General features: G+C 45.4%; 1 protein-coding gene across 1 annotated transcript in view; it reads right to left on the reverse strand.

Annotated features, from left to right (window-relative positions):
- Positions 1 to 652: 652 nt before the first annotated feature.
- The window catches only part of BMP3 (bone morphogenetic protein 3), a gene marked incomplete at its 5' end in the record, with an annotated part of 37,431 nt that continues 17,541 nt past the window's right edge, over positions 653 to 20,542 (reverse strand). Inside the window, 2 exon segments of the mRNA XM_083756669.1 lie at positions 653 to 3,575; positions 14,655 to 15,565. Coding sequence (XP_083612795.1) covers positions 3,384 to 3,575; positions 14,655 to 15,565 — 1,103 coding nt within the window. The 3' untranslated portion in view covers positions 653 to 3,383.

Raw genomic sequence — 20,542 nt, forward strand, 5'->3', positions numbered from 1 at the left:
GCAGGTGTCTTAACCCTGAGCTGTGGCCCTTACTAAGAGCATCAAGTGCTTGATGGGTTACAGCAGTGGGGTGTTGTATAGTTCAACTGACATCAACTCTATTTCCTGTAACCTACCTTAAGTACGGGAACGCGGGTGGCGCTGTGGGTAAAACCTCAGTGCCTAGGGCTTGCTGATCGCATGGTCGGCGGTTTGAATCCCCACGGCGGGGTGAGCTCCCGTCTTTTGGTCCCAGCTCCTGCCCACCTAGCAGTTCGAAAGCACCCCTAAGTGCAAGTAGATAAATAGGGACCGCTTTATAGTGGGAAGGTAAATGGCGTTTCCATGTGCTGCGATGGTGCTGGCTCGCTAGAGCAGCTTTGTCACACTGAAGTGTCTCCGGACAGCGCTGGCCCCTGGCCTCTTAAGTGAGATGGGCGCACAACCCTAGAGTCGGACACGACTGGCCCGTACGGGCAGGGGTACCTTTACCTTAAGTACAGAGAGTGACAATTTGGGTTGTGTTTTTTTTTTTAAAAAAGGAACTTCTTCCAAACTGAAAGCCTCTTTATTTATTTAAAACCTGTTTGTCATCCTTTACAAAACAAGGAGGGAGCGTGTATCCTGTTTTAAACTGCAAAGTGATATTAAAAATCAAGAGAGAGAATGAAGATTCACATTAAAAAAAAATTTTTTTTTTTACTTGTACATAGTAGTTTGCAGTGAAAAATTCCTATTACTGAAGGAGAGAAACAAATACAAGTCAGGCAAGCTTATACATCAGTAGTGAAAAGTTTCCCTTCTCAGTGTGCCTCCATCCCGTAAATTTGGTTTCGATGGCATGCAGCTCCTCTAATCATAGATACATAATGTTGTAAAATTAATGCAAAAACCAATGTTTTTGAGAATACTAAAAAGTGGAAATTGATTAACACACAGGAAGGCAACAAACATAAAATAAATTAAAGGCATGAATAGAAGCTTCTTTCTATATACAAATATCCTCTGGGTGGGTTTTTTTTTTCCTTTTAACTTTACTGACGCCGACTGTACAAGCATTACAATTCCTAAGCAAAATAAAAATAAAAATGTACAAAGTCCTATTTTAATTTAAAAAAAAAATGGGAAAGGAGATAGCTTAATATTGTCAGCTCCCCAGCAAGAGGAACCAACCCTTTGAAGCTGCAATATAACTCTAGTGAGTTGGAAATTAAAGCTTTCTGCTGCATTCCAAGCTCTAGAGTTTTGCTTGAATGCAAGAAAGATGCAGAGTGTTTTATTGGCAGAGACTGGAAGGCACTTCGTATCTTCTGTGAGATGCATAGCAAGCATATGTCAAAGTCCATCCCACATTTGCACGCATTGCATTTAGCACCGACTTCCTCTGACAAAAGCAGACGCTACTCCCCAATTTTCATCTGCAAGCATGAGACCAAATAACTCTCAGCCTATGCATTGTTTGCCTGATAATCCGATTGCCTGGCTATGATACATGATTGCAGGCTGGATAGTTTATAATTCCAGAAGGTCATGGGCTAATGACTCAGCCTCTGCTTAGTCTTTGGTTCCACTGAATAAAGCTGAGCTCATGGATATGCAGTTTAGCAGCCTTGTGCTACACTCGATACGTCTGCGCAGTATTGCTCTAAGGCTATGAAAGTGGACGTCACTGAGCTTTCATGATTTCATACGTAGCACCAGCGCAGGGACAGCTTGATCAAGAATTACGTGGGAAAGCCATTGCTAGCAGGGAGGGAGTAGACGGGGCAGAAAATTCAAAAGTGCAAGATCCAGGAATTCGTTGCAGCCGTGAGTAAATCTTCTGTTATGGGATGCAACCTTTTTTCCTCCAAAGGTTTGCAGCTTCTCATGGTCCACATCAGGAAATGTGGTTTTGCTGTAATTGGAACCTGCCATATGATTTTGTATCAGCTTGCTCATTGGCTTTGGTGAACTCAAGCTCTCCTTGCGCCAGTGCTGTTTTGGGGAGGAACTGTACTCCGTTCCTCAACAGTGAGGGATGCTCTAAATGTGATGCAACACATTTTGGGGGGTGGGAAGGATGACCCAGGCAGGGCTCTGGGCATTAAGAATTTTGTATGCTGCCTGCTTGGGAATTGCAGGTGGGCAGAACAGATCCTGCTTGAGATTTTCTCATCAGCCTCTCCCTGACCCCTTGGCCTGATCCAGCACGGTTCTCCTTCCATTCTTATTTCAACCGGCTTGCAGGCACCTGGGCACATGACATTAGCATGCCAAGTAGCCATTCCTTACAAACACACGATTCTAGCAGGCTGAAACTGCATACATGAGTGCTAGTGATCAGGTTCATACATGTCACTGAGCACGTGGAACCACGCACCAGGAAGCTGAAAAATGCATACACACACGATCATGTTTAAATCACACCTGACAGGGCTTAACTACCAGCGCTAGGAGCTGTCCATTGCACAAAGAAGTTGTAGGAAACCTTTGGCCCTCCAAACGTTGCTGACTTCCAACTCCCATCAGCCCCAGCAAGCATGGGCAATGGCCAGGGGTGGTGGGGGTTGTACAGCAACATCTGGAGGGCCATAGCAACCTCCTGGGAGTCCCCTACTTTTCTCTTCCACATTCCTGCAAAGACCAGCACTAGGTCAACGAGTAGGATTTTGTTGGATTGACTGCCTGTGCATCTTTAGTAGATATGCAAAGAGAAGAATATTTTTTGATTGCAACATAAAGGTTTCCATTACTCTGCGAGAGGAAGCCCTTGTCTGTGTAGAGGCACGCACAAACACAGAGCCCTTCTGACATGCCACAACAGGGAAATAAACACCTTACACTGGATTTTCTTAGGTTCTTTGCGTATGTCAGAACCGATTGTGTTGTTCAGCACTTTGGGAAGTTCTCCTGTAACCTAAGGCAGAAAGCTTTGCTTCAGACGCATAACATATATCTTAAATCTCCTTCACCACTAGATTCTAAAAGAGTGGATTGAAAAAACCAGCAGTTTTGATGAACCATTTACAAAGCTTTGTACAGAAATATACGAAATGGTCTTCCTGCCAATCTTCATATCATCTTGACAAGTTCTTTGCAGATTTCATTCCCCCCCCCCCATGCATAGCTTGCAACAACAAGGTTTGTTGCTTGCTTTACTGGTGCTGAGCTTTCCATTCCCCCACCACCATATTCTCACAGTAAGAAAGTTAGTCTAGTCCTTCCACATTGTGGCAACCTATGGTGTGTTCCTTCTTGACTCCTGCACATCTTTTCATTCATACTTGTTTAAAAATCTTTGGAGAATGAAATGCATTGGCAGTGCAAAATGGGGTCAGGTGGGGAGAACTGTTAAAAGCAACAAAGTCAACGCAGGAGGTTTTTTTTTTAATATAAGGCTTCTTGGGTTGCAGGGGAGGGTGTTATCTGCAGGCGCAGGATTCCACTGTCATGTTTGGGTAGACTTTGAGTACCACGTTCTTGTTTTCATCAAAGAATAAGATGCTGAGAGACGACATCTTGTCTGGGACGCAGCAAGGCTCTGGAATCCCAGAGACCACACCCACAGCTCTCACAATGCTTTGGATAGTTGCATGGTTGGAGGGCTTCAAGGCCTGCAGAAGAGAAGAACAGCAGTTAACTGGGCTGGGAACACACAATGTTTAACTGATCCTTTACAATTCAATTCAAAATCCTTTATTAGGCATAGCATACCACACATTAACAAACAAACATCATATACAAACTGAATAAAATACGGGTACAGCAAACACAGTTTATCCTAGTCCTATTCTTAACTCCCAGAAATTAGATGGTGTACATGAATAACATAATACAATATAATATAAAATAATAATACAACGCAACAACATCACCTACCATTAACAACCACTAAGTCTCTTTATCATGATCCTTTACAACAGCACCACCATGAACAGATCTGCAGTGCTTTTATACCAGGTGTAATCGCCAAGGCTTCACTGAAAGAAAGATGGTTTATTCCGATGCTTTAGCTTTGATTGCTGTTTTGGAATTTGTTGTTGGGGTTCTGGCATGAATATTTTGCCCTTACGGTTTGAACAGGGATCGCTCCGTATTTCAGTGTTGTTAGGATACATGGGTTTGTTAGCCACCTTGATTATCCTTTGAAAATAAGGCAGGTTTTATATATATATAAATAAAATTCACTGTATGTTCTAATATCTCAGTTTGGTTTGGCATTATTTCAGGTTGATTAGAGATAAAGTAACTTGGAAGGCTTGCAGCTCCCAGTCCTACATGTTTACTGAGTTCAATGAGTTCCTCCAGCTACTATACGCCCCCTGCACATAGGTTAGCATTACTAATTAATTCTGCACATTACAGTTTATATAAGTGAAATAAATCCTCAATCAAGCCATCTTATTGGACACTGTACACCTTCCTTAACTGATCTGAAAACCAGCTCTGATAGAACAACTGGTTGGTGACCCAGGGCTTGAAATAGCTGCCATGTTGGATATTGCTTATCAAATGCAATTTACGAACCGTTTGCATGTCAAAATGCCACCTTTTGTATGTAGGATATCACTTATCAAATAAAATTCACAAACCACTGCATGCCATCCTTCCTCTTAAGAGCTCATGATGTAATAAACAGAGGCTGCCCAGTTTATACTTGACTCGCTCTGTATTGTCTATAAAAGGACAGGGGCTGAATGTGGACTCTCCTTAGGTTGGTAACAAACCCTCTTTCACCAGGTCACACCAGCCCAACATCGCGCCCGCCCAGTGTTTTTGTCTGGTTGGAATGTGTCCTCCAGCTCTGATAAAACTTTTTGGTTTCCTGGGGGATGGAGAGAGGTGTGTGAGTTATGGGTAGATACTAGCCTACTGCAAAAAGGTAAAATTCACATGTAATTCTCTGCCCTCTTTTGCTTCTGACCCCACCAGTGGCCTAGTGTGAGCTGCCAGCGCCTGGGGCCATGCTGAGGGAGGGAAATGGACGGAGTACGCATGCGCACTCAACTGCCTAACAGCGTCTGCGTCACCCAGAAGATCGTAGCTGCAGAGATAAGAAAAGAGAAGCCGTTCCATTGTTTGGAGAGATCACTTCCTGGTTCACACAGAGAAGCCATTTTCAATGGAGCCCAGCGACAGACGTTGAGGCAGCGCTGGGTGTTGAAATTTTGCACCCCTAGGAATTTTGTGCTCAGGGCAACTGTCTCTGTGCCCCCCCTCATTCTGCGCCATTGGCCTCACCCACTGCTGGCATGTGCCAACCACGCCTCCTGTGAAGGCTGCCTAGAAGGAAATGCACCCTTTGGGCAGAAAAATGTTTCTGCTTTGATCTGTTAAGATAAGTAAAGGTAAAGGTACCCCTGCCCGTACGGGCCAGTCTTGACAGACTCTAGGGTTGTGCGCTCATCTCACTCTATAGGCCGGGAGCCAGCGCTGTCCGCAGACACTTCCGGGTCACGTGGCCAGCGTGTCAAGCTGCATCTGGCGAGCCAGCGCAGCACACGGAACGCCGTTTACATTCCCACTGGTAAGCGGTCCCTATTTATCTACTTGCACTCGGAGGTGCTTTCAAACTGCTAGGTTGGCAGGCACTGGGACCGAACGACAGGAGCGCATCCCGCCGCGGGGATTCGAACTGCCGACCATGCGATCGGCAAGTCCTAGGTGCTGAGGTTTTACCCACAGCGCCACCCGCGTCCCTTGATCTGTTAAGATAGTTTCCTGCAATTATTAGTAGCAACAAAGCGCATCTTGCCGAACATGCACATTAGCGGCCATGCCTATGCAAAATCAGGTTTCCTAACTGGATGTGGAAACATGCGTACAAATTGATGGTGCCCATATGGTTTTCCTGGAAGTGATGTATGGAAGTGAGAGCTGGACCACAATTAAGACTGGTCACCAAATAATTATTGCTTTTGAGTTATGGTGCTGGAGGAGACTCTTGAGAGTCCCATGGACTGCAAGAAGATCACACCTATCCATTCTGAAGGAAATCTGCCCTGAGTGCTCACTGGAAGGACAGATCCTGAAGCTGAGTCTCCAATGCTTTGGCCACCTCATGAGAAGAGAAGACTCCCTGGAAAAGACCCTGATGTTGGGAAAGATGGAGGGCACAAGGAGAAGGGGACGACAGAGGACGAGATGGTTGGACAGTGTTCTCGAAGCTACCAGCATGACTTTGACCAAACTGCGGGAGGCAGTGGAAGACAGGAGTGCCTGGCGTGCTCTGGTCCACGGGGTCATGAAGAGTCAGACACGACTAAACTACAATATGTTCCCCCAGCTGACTCCAGTTACCAGGACTGCATGTTTGTAGCCCAGAAAGCAGCTTAGCTGGAATATGAGCCAGATCTTCAGGAGGAAAGTGGGGACTGTATTCTGTCCCCTCTCTGCCCCTTCCCCATCAAACAGCTAATCCAGGCAGATTCCAGCTCCCCTTATCACGCTATGTACGGCTATCTCTGGCTGCTGCACATGCACTTCGTTGGATTTGGCCTTTCACTCCATTCAAGAGCAGGCGGGTAAGATGTGTTTTTAATTTCAGTGCAAGATGCAATTTCCCTCCCGGTAATCTTTAAATTCCTCTCCAAAATGGAACATAATGCCAGCAGACCTCTCTCCCTTTCCATAGATGATTTGCTGAAATGGAAGGTGTAGCAGTTTATAAAGAAATCTCTGTTGCATCTATTAACACCCCAAAATGGGAAAAGGGGGTTCTTCAATGCGCTGCTGTTTGAGCCAGTCAATATCTTATGCAAGAATAATTTGCAATATATTGTTCTCTGTCTTTTGTTCCTCCCCCAGCCCCCAGTGTTCCTGTTAAAGGATGTAATCCATAAAATGTGGGGTGGAGTGGGGCAGGGAAGAGGAGGAGACCTTCGAGCCCATTGTCTGGATTTCTTTTCCAGAAACATTTCTAGAGGTCCCACGTCTTTAGAGTATGTACAAAATGAAGTCAGAAAACAGGAGAAGACTATTTTACTGCAGGCATACGAATTAGGACAGAGAAATGAAGGCTCTTATGCTATCCCTAGGCGTGCGCAGGAATTTTCTAAGGTCCTTTTGCTCTCACCGAATGCCAGGAACAAAAGGTTGCATTAGGGATCCATGAAATATCCATTGTGTCTTATGAGCTAAAAGGAATTGGAAACAGGTGCTCTGCTGATGTCAAGTCTATTTTATTAGGAACACTGGGAGGTTATGCTTCTCCAAAGTCAATTACAGTTTCTGAAAGGGGTTGTGAGTTTATTGTTCTGCTTTTGTGGTTTTATGCACAAAATAGCAATAAAGATGTTTGCTGGCCTGCGGTACCCTTCCTGCACGGTTGTGGTATGAGAGCAACTACTCTCCGGTTGACGCAGAGCCGTGCTTGGATGCGGTTTTCAGTTTAAATTTAAAACTCTTGGTTTTCCCTTCCAGGCACTGCACTAAGAAATATGAATGAACCTCTTGTTACTCAGAGCCAGCCTAGACATTCAACAGAATCAAGCTGTAAAGTTTTTCCTGGTCTTCAGGCTATAGTAAAAAGCATCTCAAGGAGGATTCCCCCTGCCCCCACTGTTCATTTCTTATGTGCATTTTATTTGGGAGCCATAAGCATTAGCCGGCCCAGAGAAAGTTGAGTTTCGTGCCTCCTTCTTGCTTTTAGAATCAGATTGCTTATCCATCCATTTGGTACATTTGTAGCATATATTTCCTTCAAAGTGTTCAAGATAGCATTACATTATTAATTGCAAAAATATTTGTGCACAGGTGCTGGCCGATTTACGTGCATCCAACTGACGCTTGATCGCATGGCACCAAACCCAGAAGTGACCTGAAAACGTCATTAAAGGTAAAGGGACCCCTGACCATTAGGTCTAGTCGTGACCGACTCTGGGGTTGCGGCGCTCATCTCACTTTATTGGCCGAGGGAGCCGATGTACAGCTTCCAGGTCATGTGGCCAGCATGACTAAGCCGCTTCTGGCGAACCAGAGCAGCGCACGGAAACGCTGTTTACCTTCCTGCCAGATCGATACCTATTTATCTACTTGCACTTTGACGTGCTTTTGAACTGCTAGGTTGGCAGGAGCAGGGACCGAGCAACAAGAGCTCACCCCGTCGCGGGAATTCGAACCGCCGACCTTCTGATTGGCAAGTCACAGCGCCGCCCATCATTAAAACGTCACTAAAAGTCACTAAAATGTCATTAAAAGTCATTAAAATGTCATTAACATGAGGCATGCTTTCACTAATGGGGCCTCCCACTGCCACCACTGTGCGACTTCTGCTCGCATCCCGGGGCAAAGTTTGCAACAATGAGCATCTACTTCCAGGTTAGTGGAACTTGTTACCCGAAGCGTTCGTAAGGAGGACGGTACATAACACGAGGTTCTACTGTATGATAAAAAAAAATGCAGTTTACAGCAATAAAAGCACACAACATATATTCTTCCCCATCATTTTATTCTGCGAGCCAGATACGACTGAGGTGGCTGGCCATAGTCAGGAGGAAATAATAGCATTTATCTCTGTGGTATATGTGTGAGTGAGATTTACAAAATAAAAGTAAAAAAATGATGTGGGGGCTCCCATCTGTATGGGGGGCACTGCTGCTTTTTCTTCAAAACAAAAGTGGGCAATTTTAGCATTCTTTTCGGAAAGTGTTAATAATGTTATGTGTACATTGACCCATGTAGCAAAAACAGCAGCAACAGCTGCGGCGGCGACAAAAATGACCAATGCAGGCTTGTAAATAGTAGCTTGCAGGATTGTCAGTGAGCAGTTAGGGAACATTTTGTAAATAAATAGTAAGACTTCCACTCGCCACCTTTTTATGATTGTTAATACAGGTGACTAATGCCGTGAGCTCAGACAGATGGGCTGGTGAAAACTCTCATGGACTGGTAACATCTGACAATTTTATTTGCAAGACAGGACTAATATGTTTATCAGCTAAAGAAACAAGCCTGTCCTTACGAAAGATTGACAAAGAAACTGAGGGAAGTCGAAAACTGAAGAATGAGTGTTAAATAATGTGTTGATTGTATAAAATTGTTTGGAAAATGAATAATAATTATTAAAAAAGAAAAAGAAACAAGCCAGTTCGCCACCTGGAACATTATATGGGAAAGGTAGGACAAAAATATTTTGAATAAATAGCTGCAACTAGTAAAATAAATAAATAGGCATAGGTATATTCTGAAGGCTCTTGGTATCTAAACCTCATGCAGACCCCAGAGTCAGAGCAGCTACAACAGCAGCCTCTGCTCCCCAAATTGGTGATCAGCAAATTCTCCAGGGACAGCCCCAGATTTACAGAAGCTGCCCCAGTTTCTGATTTGATCTAAGAATGTTCTGCTTTTCCTTAGGACACCCCTATTTTCATTGGAGAAATGTTGGAGGGTATGGAATTATGTGACCCTCTGAGTCAAGGAGATAAGTAACTATGCAACCTTTAGAAGACAACTGGAGGCAGCCCTGTATGGGGAAATTTCTAGATGTTTTATTATGTTTTTATATACGTTGGAAGCCGCCCAGACTGGCTGGGGTGACCCAGTCAGATAGGCTGGGAGAATATATAGTAAAATTGTTGTTGTTGTCAAAATAGGATGTCTCTGTTTTCATTGGAGAAATGTTGGAGGGTAACCTATCCATTCTTAAGGAAATCAGCCCTGAGTGCTCACTGGAAGGACAGATCCTGAAGCTGAGGCTCCAGTACTCTGGCCACCTCATGAGAAGAGAAGACTCCCTGGGAAAGACCCTGATGTTGGGAAAGAGAAGGAGAAGGGGACGACAGAGGACGAGATGGTTGGACAGTGTTCTCGAAGCTACTAACATGAGTTTGACCAAACTGCGGGAGGCAGTGGAAGACAGGAGTGCCTGGCATGCTCTGGTCCATGGGATCACGAAGAGTTGGACACGACTAAACAACAACAACAACAATGTCTGAAGGCCAGAAACAAAAGTGGATGTGGCTCTTACCATTGCACCATAGGTTGCATTTCAGCCACACACAAAACCAGAGGGTTGCTGCGCACACCCAAACCTTCCATCCATGCAAACAAGAAGCATTGTCACAGGTCAATGACACATTCCATGCAGGCAAAAGCACTCCAGGAGGGTGTGACCTGTAGGGATTCCCAAGAGCCATCTAGAGAGGCCTGCCCCCCCCCACGTTTGCCTCCTGGGTTTGAGGTTCTCCATCACCCCTGAGCTACAGAGTAGATAAGAAAGAGGAATTCCTTTCCAGAAGCAATTTTTCGTCCTAGCTTTCCCTCTGAGTAGCAATTCTTTATCTGTGGGACTGTTGGAATGCCCAGTCCTCTGCCTGCAGTACTTTTCGGCGCATATATTTGTCTCTGCATTAGAGCAGCTCAAGACTTTGCACAACAGCCACCTTTTGTGTTGCGCAGGTGTTTCCTGTAGAAAACACATGAAGTGTAAAATAAAATAAAATGATGAGTGTCCTCAGACACCTACGGACATGTTTTTGGGAAGCTAGATGAAAGTAGGGCTGTTAAGACAGACAGAGTGGTAATGATTCAAATCCACATGGATTTCCCCTCTCCACCTCTCCGGTTTTATTATCTCCCCCAGCTCCCAGCTGGTCTGCATCTGGATATCCAGGATGCCTACCCGAGCGAGAGGGGGTTAATAGAAACACGGCAAGGAAGGGGGAAAGGAAGAAGTGTGAGTAGTTACAAAGGAGCAGAGGAAGCTGCCTTGTATCAAGTCACACCATTAGTCCATAGGAAGGGAGGAAGAATTTGGTTCAGTTCACATTTAAAGGCAACCCGGCTGAACTTGCACTTAAGATGGTGAGCCGTCTTGTGAAAAAAAAAATACTGTATTTTTTGCTCTATAAGACGCACATTTTTCCTCCTAAAAAGTAAGGGGAAATGTGTGTGCATCTTATGGAGCAAATGCAGGCTGCGCAGCTATCGCTGAAGCCAGAACAGCAAGAGGGATCACTGCGCAGCAACCCCTCTTGCTGTTCTGGATTCAGGGATAGCCACGCAAAGCCTCTTCAACAACTTTTGATTCAGAAGATTTTTTTTTCTTGTTTTCTCCTCTAAGAACTATGTGTGTCTTATGGTCAGGTGCGTCTTATAGAGCAAAAAACACGGTAAGCAAACCAAAAGGCAACGATCCTTCCCCGGTTTGCGCTTTTCTGAAATTTGCAATGCAGCTCTCCAGCCAAGTAATGTGTTCTATTAAAAAGCACATATTAAGGTGGATGTAAATGCATATATTAGTGAAAACGACATATGAAAGTGCATTATGTTAGGGAAAATATCGCACAAAGGTGCATTAGATAAGGGATAATCACTTTGCAAAAATGTGAAGGAAAAGTCCTCATTGCTCAAGTAGGTTAGAGCATGGCACTGATAATGCCAAGGTTGCAGGTTCGATCCCCGTATGGGAGAGCTGTATATTCCTGCATTACAGAGGGTTGGATTGGTGATCCTCAGGATCCCCTCCAATTGTACAATTCTATGGGAATTTTGCATTTCAAAATTCAGAGAAGTGCAACTTTCACAGGATGGCTGCACTTTGGAGAGCAAACCAAATGCAAACTGCATTTAACGTCTCTAAATGCCCTTGCCCCTGCTGCACATCTCTAGGCCCCATCCAGGCACTGAACAGAATCAGCTCTACTTATTTTCTACCCAGTGGATGCACCACGTCCCTTTCCCCTAGTTCCCTTGAAAGGAAGAGGTCTACCAGAAGCAATCCTTTGAAACATTATATGGGGAAATGACAAAATCTTTTGTTTCACGAGTCTTTAGGGGACTCTAACATGACTTTTGTTTGCTGTTCTTCTGCTTAAATGTAGTTGTTACTGATGTTTAATATTTTTGCAATTTTTTTGTGGCTTTATACACAGTATTCTTGGGGTGTTGTTTCAAATTGTAAGCAGCCTTAAGGGCTTTGTGAAAGGTCAAATGTTGGTGGAATAACAAAAAACAAAGGCCTATTGGTAGCCAGAAACCCAAAAAATTAAAATAAAAGCACACCATTGTCATACGGCATCATCAGCGGAGGAGAATTCCTTCCCAGACCAAAGGCAACCATCTGCACACACCGTTCCAGGCACAGGAACTGATGAAATAGGCAACTGAATCTTACTTCAACATTGGCAATGAGTGAGAGTCCTTTACTGCACTTGAGGGCCACAGGGTCAAGCACTCTGCCTTCCAGCACCTCGTTGCTGCTCCCCAACATCAGCTGCCTGATAGGGCTGACATGGCCAGGGGCACCCAAGAGTTGTTAATAATAATAATAATAATAATAATAATAATAATAATAATTATACCCCACACATCTGGCTGGGTTTCCTCAGCCACTTTGGGTGGCTCACAGAGTATGTAAAACATAATAAGGCATCAAACATTAAAAACTTCCCAATACAGAGCTGCCTTCAGATGTCTTCCAAAAGAACTTCGGGTAATGTAACTTTTGGGTTGTGAACGCGGCAAACCCGGAAGTGGGTTTGCCACTCGCACATGCGCAGAAGCGCTCTGCAGCACCGCGCATGTGCGCAGAAGTGGTCCTCTGGTTATGGAATTTCTGGGATACAGCTAGGCCTCCGGAACAGATCCCATTCATAACCGGAGGTACCACTGCAGTTCTTTATCTCCTTTGTCATCTGAAGGGAGGGCGTTCCACAGGGAGCGTGCCACTACCGAGAAGGCCCTCCGCCTGGTTCCCTGTATCTTCCCTGAAATCAGCAGAAGACCCTCAGAGGAGGACCTCAGTGTCCCGGCTGAGCGATGGGGATGAAGACGCCCCTTCAGTTAAAAGATTAGGTTGCTGCTTCTGAAGCTCTCCACATTGGCCTGCCTGGCTGCCATTCTCCTAGCATAGGTTTTGTGGAAGGAGGCACACAGCAAGAGGGGGTTAGGATGCCAGGATGAGCCACTACAAGATAGGTCTGAACTTCAGGAGAGCGCCAGTAATAACAATGACATGGAAAAAGAGGATAGAGGAAAGATTTTTCTCCCTCTCTCTTGGCACTAGAACTTGTGGACACCCAACAAAATTGAAACAGAATGTTGAAAGGTTCAGGACAGGCGAAAATAAGTATTTCTTCATATTATGCATAGTAAAAAAGGTAAAGGGACCCCTGACCATTAGGTCCAGTCCCGGATGACTCTGGGGTTGCGGCGCTCATCTTGTTTTATTGGCCGAGGGAGCTGGCGTACAGCTTCCGGGTCATGTGGCCAGCATGACTAAGCCACTTCTGGCGAACCAGAGCAGCGCATGGAAACGCCATTTACCTTCCCGCCGGAGCGGTACCTATTGATGTACTTGCAGTCTGACGTGCTTTCGAACTGCTAGGTTGGCAGGAGCTGGGACCGAGCAACGGGAGCTCACCCCGTGGCGGGGATTCGAACCGCCGACCTTCTGATCGGCCAGCCCAAGGCTCTGTGGTTTAACCCACAGTGCCACCCGCATCCCTAAAATTCTGCATAGTATATAAATCTAATTAACAATAATAATTTATTTGTGCTTTTATCTTGTGAAGCACACTGAGATCTTTTGATGAAGGGCAGTATATAAATGTTCAACAACAACAACAATAGTTAAACTATGGAAGGAGCATTGATGGCCAACAACTTGGGCGGCTTTAAAAGATGAACAGCCAATTCATGGAGGAAGAGGTGGCTATCAATAGCTACTAGTTACATTCCGAGACTGTAATGGTTCTGAATACCAGTTCCTGGAAACCACAGGAGGGCAGCGTGTATCTGTGCTCAGGTCCTCGCTGTGAGTTTCCCACAGGTATACCTGCACCATGGCATCCACCCATGGAATCCCGATAGTAGCTGAAACATCCCATGCCAATGGCGTGATTTTTTTTCTCCATCCTAGTGGAGCCTCGTGGCTTAGGGCATCCTTCTCCCCAACCAAAGCACTTATTTTCCAGCACACCGATTTTTAGAAATGGGCTGCAACTTTTATAAAGCACTAAACACGGTTGTATTTTATTATTTTTTTAGAAATGGGCATGCAGGGGATATTAGGGATGATTAACCAGGCGGTCACGAGTTCGCACATTATTATTACCCAATAAGCAATTTATAGCATATTTGAATTCTGTAAAAAAAAGCCTGCTGTAATTCTCCCCTGTAACTTTATTTTTATATCTTTGTGTAAATCAGTTCTGGATTCTTACTTAGCCATTAGGAAGAGAGAGAGAGAGAGAGAGAGAGAGAGAGAGAGAGAGAGAGAGCCCTCTTACTGCATACTATGGTTTAATAACAATCAAGCTGGATTTTATGGACACTTTTAAGAAAGCCACGTGCAGTTTGTTAAAAGGATGGGGCTGTGTTTTTGCGCACTGTGTAGAGATAAAGCAAGATTTAAAATAAATATATATAGAGAGAGAGTCAGGCCTGAGTGCTCACTGGAAGGACAGATTGTGAAGCTGAGGCTCCAATACTTTGGCTACCTCGTGAGAAGAGAAGACTTCCTGGAAAAGACCTGATGTTGGGAAAGATGGAGGGCACAAGGAGACGGGGACAACAGAGGACGAGATGGTTGGACAGTGTTCTCGAAGCTACCAGCATGAGTTTGACCAAACTGCAGGAGGCAGTGGAAGACAGGAGTGCCTGGCGTGCTCTGGTCCAGGGGGTCACGAAGAGTCGGACATGACTAAATGACTAAACAAATATATATATAGAGAGAGAGAAAAATACTGTACCTTTGGAATCGGGAACTGGCATTCACCTGAGCAATAATAAGCATCAAAAGATTTAGGGGAAATAATCCATTCGCTCCAGCCAATATCTGCAAAATCCACTTTGAGGTAGCGCCGTGTGCAGTATCTCGGCTCATTCCACTGCTTCCTTCTTGCCTTTTTCAGGGTCTGCTCATCGAACTGCAGCGTCTGGCTTTTCTGGTGGTTGCTCTTTCTCTGCTTCTTCTTGTTCTTTGCTCTCTCTGCCAGCCGGGGCTGCAGCGTTTTGTAGTGCTTCCTCTCCTCCCAACCTTCGTCTTCGCTGTACTGGTACTCGGCGCCCGGGAGCTCGTTGTTCTGCAGAGGCAGTAAGACGCTGGCAGAGCGCTTTTGCCGCCGTTCCCCCAGCCCGCGTTTCAAATGGCTGTCTAATTTGGGGAAGCTGGCCGGAAGCGGGCTCCAGTGCCCTTGCAAGCTGGAGACGACACTCTCAGGCTCCGAAATCGCAGAGTCATTTGCGTAAACGAGAATGTACGGCTCGTAGCTGGGGTGCATGTTCTTCCAGGTGTGCCGGCCGACGGAGGCCATTTTGACTCCAATGAGCAGGTCGTTGTCTTGCTTTGCCTTGCTCAAGACTTGGGTAATGTTCTTCCACTGCCAAGAAAGGACATCCCGGAAAGCAGTGGAGACGTTGATGGAGTAATGTCCCAGGGTCCGGGTTTGGTTTCCCGATGGAGGAAAACTCAACAGCGAGAGGCTGATCTGCATGTCGGGCTTCCTGTGCCCATGGCGAGAGCAGCCCTTGACATGAGGGCAGTTATTGCTATTGTTCTGGAAATCCCCAACATAGTAATGCAACAGAGCAGACAAGATGTTTTCAGACTTGGTGAGGGAGGTTAGGTTAAAAACCCGAACTTCTTTGTTGCCAGGGATCCCTAGGAGAAGAAAAGAAACATTTGTGTGAGGATAGAAAGGGTCGGGTAATCTGCCTGTGGCTATCATACAAGTCAGTTTAACACAAAGTTTCATTTTTAATTGCAACAGATATTCATTCATTTCCTTCAACAGGTGTCTTTTAAAGATAAGATAGCTGATAAGATAAGATGGGGATGAGATGGGAAGGACACACCAGATTTTGCTTTGCTACTTTCTTGGAACAAAAATGAAAATGTTAAATACAGAGGTGGTGATTTAATAACTAACAAGCCTGAGCTTGCCTTTTCCTCCTCCCTCCCATACAGACAATCAAAATAGTACAGAGTGAAGACTCTCGTCCCTAGATAGTTTGGTCAGTGATCTAGCCCTTTTAGGATTTTAGCATACTTCAGGTGTAGGTTAGTAGCAAAATGGTCCTCTCTACCCAAGAGCCATTTGCATCATTGGTGCCATGGCAATTGTTCAACTCCATGTAGAATTTAAACCAGATGGAAAAGGCAAGAAGACAGAATTATTTTCTCCAGTTCTGTTCAGAGCACATTGTGGGAAAATGATGAAGTGAAACTCAAACAAGAGGGTCACATTGTAGTTTAAAAGCCATTCCACTGAAGATACCCAAAGCAGGTTTCTCGATGTTTTAAAAACTTGCTGCTCTTCATCAATAGATGTCACTGTTCTCCTGCATTTTCAGCTAGCAACTGTTAGGGAAACTCCTGCAAGCTGGTTCTCGGATGCTGTCACCACAGATGCTGTGATGTTACATTAGCTTTGATTTAGAAAAGGCAGAAAGAAACACATGCTTATAACTCTGGAAGAGAAGTGGGGGAAATAATTTTTTCATGCAGCAGATACGCATGAAATCACGGACAGCGGCCCAAGTAGATAGCCTGACCCAAAAGCCAAACCACAAGACGAAGGCTGCTCTCACAAGCGATGCTCAAATTGCTTTTCTACATTTCCCATATTTGTAGCTCTAATGTAATGCTTTTCTACATTTCCCATATTTGTAGCTCTAATGTAATGCCTGCACAAACTGGAAAGCAAACTGGATTAAAAATAACTCTCTTCTGCTTTCAGCCCCGCATTAGCAGTGATCACACAACTGACATGTTCCGGCCAAAGCAGCAAACCCAGGTACACTTGCTTGTCAGTCTCGTGTAATGGGATTTAACATCCCAAGTTACCATTTAAGACTGGGGTATGGGGTGGGATTGCTTCTTCTTTTCAAAGCATCCCTTGATTTCAAAAACGGGGCCCAGAGATGTATTTTTTATTCAGTTACAGCCTCTTTGATTGGTTAGCATGGCCCTGGTAAAAATAGAAAACGATGGAGGTGCTACGTTGCAGCAGCAGTGACAAAGGTAGCCAAAGTGATACTGCCCATCTGTTGTTAGACTACAACTCCCATCAGCTTCAGCCAACATGGTCGATTATCAGGAATGATGGGAGTTGTAGTCCAGCAACATCTGGAGGCCCACAGGTTCCTGGAGGGAAGGTATTGTTTCGGGATGATTTTAAAGCCAGGAAACTAATGTTTTTTGCTTTACTGGATCTTGACTGTTTTTAACTGGAAATTTTGCGCATGCACAGACACACACACACACACACACACACACCTGCCTTGGGTCTTCAGGATGCAGTAGATATAAATCAAGCACATAATTATTAATTTTTTTGTTTTAATTAACAAAATTTATGCTGCTGGATTGCAACAAAACTTCTAAGTACATTTAATGACCAGAACCATATTGGAAGAATCAACACAGCTGTAGGATGATCCTGGATATCAGATTTCTTTAGATTTTTATTTGCTGCAGTAAGTTAAAAGCAAATAACTTATCACAAGCGTGTTCCTTACTCCATCACTGCCATTTCCTCCTTCTGCCATTTTGGGCACTTTCACATGGCTGAATCAGTCTCCGCGTTGGCACAGGGCTGATTTTGCTTAACTATGAGTCAAACGTGTCAAGGTGATGATGGAGTGATGGATGGATGCGGACAGACTTTTGCAGAAGGGCTGCTTTGTACCCTTCCCCCAACCCACACGCCTGATTGCCAATTTCACATGTGCTTCACATATGGTTTGTGGGAATACACACAGAATATATATCCAGCCTCATGGTAGGCAGTAATGGGGCTTCTGCTCGTGGAGGGGGAAGATTCTGCTGGCTCCCAACTTTGCACTGAGAAGGTAACACTTCAAGGTGGAGCAGGCTGAGGCAGTGCAATTGTTTCCAAACCACAATAGTTAAACATTATTGATGCATGACACTGGAGTTGCGGTTGCAATGAAAGAATGTGTGACCAGGAAGCATTAGGAAACACTGTAACAGGTACATTCAACAGGCAAATTACCTATTACTCTATTCTGCTTTCCAGACCATTATTGTCTCCCAAAGCAGCTTGCATTAATTAAGGGGGGGGGGGGACAGGACACGTGAAGGAAGAGGAGCGGACAGGGAATTGATGGACTGGTTCCCTGTCCATTCACTAGCGACACTGTAGAGAGCACAAGCCTTCCCTAAAAGCTCCTTGCACTTCTGTAGGGAAGCAGAAACACCCTCACACTTTGCCTCCATTTAGGCAGGCAACAGGGCCCGGTGGCAAGGCTTCTCCTGAACCGTGTAAGTCCTTATGGAAAGTGCATGATGCAATGATGCCCCGCTAAAATAATTTGAGAACTTCCAAGCACACAGAAAAAGAGCAATACAGATGAAGCCTTCACCCTGATACATTAATTTTCTGCATGCAGGGAAGGGGCTTAGTTTCTTGCTACACGGTGCTGTCCAAAGAAACCTTTGCCACTGAATTCTGCTGATCGTCATGTATAGACTGACACTCTCCCAAGAGCTATTGTTCCAGGCACTGAATAACCAGTGTCAGGAACTTACACCTGCATAGTTAAGATCACTGGAAAGTTCTTTATGTGGTGTGTTGTGGTGGGTAATAATAATGGTGGTAATAATAATAATAATAATAATAATAATAATAATAATAATAATACTTTATTTGTAAACCCCCCCCCCACATCTGGCTGGGTTTCCCCAGTCACTCTGGGCGGCTTCCACAAAGACCAAAAATACACTAATATGTCATACATTAAAAACGTCCCTGAACAGGGCTGCCTTAAGATGTCTTCTGAATGTCAGGTAGTTGTTTATCTCTTTGACATCTGATGGGAGGGCATTCCACAGGGTGGGTGCCACTACCGAGAAGACCCTCTGCCTGGTTCCCTGTAGCTTTGCTTCTCGCAATGAGGGAACCGCCAGAGGGCTCTCGGCGCTGGACCTCAGAGTCCGGGCAGAACAATGGGGATGGAGACGCTCCTTCAGGTATACTGGGCCCTCACAGGTATACAGGTATCCCTCACAGAGGGAAGCATTCACCACCCTTCAGAGCCCATTGCCCAGCCCTTCCAGGCTTGCTTTTATTAGCCAGGATGGGCAAGGATCAAGGAGACAGGTGGTTGGTTTCACGTGTCCAAGCAGCCTGTCCACATCCATAGGGAACCTGCGGCCCACAAAACCTGAGTCTGGGTCTGGACAACCCACTGAGCCAAATCATGGCTTATTTAGCACAGCAGCAAAATGACCAAAGCTGATGGAATCTCCTCACCTGCAAGGTTTTGCTCAACTGCGGTAAGCCATGGTTTGGCTTAGTGCTTCATGAAAACTGGGCCAATATCTGTTTTCCCTTGCAAATAACATTTCTGTCATTTGCGTTCTGCAAACCTGCTATCTGGGCAGCATCTGGGGCAAGCAAAATTGCATCTAGCTGAAGATGTTTGCATAATCCTGATTCCTCTTTGCCAAGGCACTAAGAAGGGAGGTTAATTAATATTCTGATGGATATTATTTTGCAAGGGAAGGCTTCCCAACAAGGCATAACATAAATGCATTTCAATATTATTGTTGTTGCTTTTTAATTAATATTCGGACTGCAATGAAGCACAGAGCCGGTGCAGCCATTAGGCAGTGTGAGGCTGTTGTCTCACATGGCAGAAGCCCCTGAGGTGGTGACTGCATAGGCAACCTTGCCTGCCCTGCTGCCTCCGCCACTGGCAGAGAAGTGGTGCTGATACAGGACGAGATTGCACTGATTCCCAGCGAGATCTTGCAGAAATCACATTAGATCTTGCCCTGGAAACTGGCACAATCTCACCCCAACCAGCACCAATTCTGGTGTCACTTCACCTCAAGCAGAGAAACAGGACATGCCATTCGATAAAGAAACTTCCAATTTCAGACCAGGAGCCTGTTCCCCTTCCTTTTTTCTCTGAGGCCTGGCCCTAAAGGTAAAGGGACTCATGACCATTAGGTCCAGTTGTGACCGACTCTGGGGTTGCGGCGCGAATCTCGCTTTACTGGCCAAGGGAGCCGGCGTACAGCTTCCAGGTCATGTGGCCAGCATGACTAAGCCACTTCTGGTGAACCAGAGCAGCGCACAGAAATGCTGTTTACCTTCCCGCCAGAGTGGTACCTATTTATCTACTTGCACTTTGACGTGCTTTTGAACTGCTGGGTTGGCAGGAGCAGGGACCGAGCAATGGGAGCTCACCCCGTCGTGGGGATTCGAACTGCCGACCTTCTGATCGGCAAGTCCCAGGCTCTGTGGTTTAACCCACAGCGCCACCCGCATCTCTGAGGTCTGGCCCTACCATGAGGCAAAGCAAGACGACATCCTCAGTTGCAGATACTGAAGGGGGTAGTAGCAGCTGTAGTCCCTAGAAGTGACTATTATTCTTTATTCAGTTTGTGTACTGCGCTATGCCTGTAGGACTCAGGGCTGACCTCTGAGGGTTCAAACCACACCTCTCTGTTGCCACACAGCCTTGTCTTGGGCCTCCTAAACTCGCCTGCTGCCCTCAGGAGTGATGAAGGGCACCACCCTATCCCCAGTGTGAAAGTGAGATTCAGGCAGACTTCTCATCCATTTTGTTTCTATGCGCATTGTCCTTTGCCTCAGGCAGCAAAATG

This window comes from Podarcis gaigeae, assembly GCF_964106915.1.
Source record: "Podarcis gaigeae genome assembly, chromosome: 9".
NCBI lineage: Eukaryota > Metazoa > Chordata > Lepidosauria > Squamata > Lacertidae > Podarcis > Podarcis gaigeae.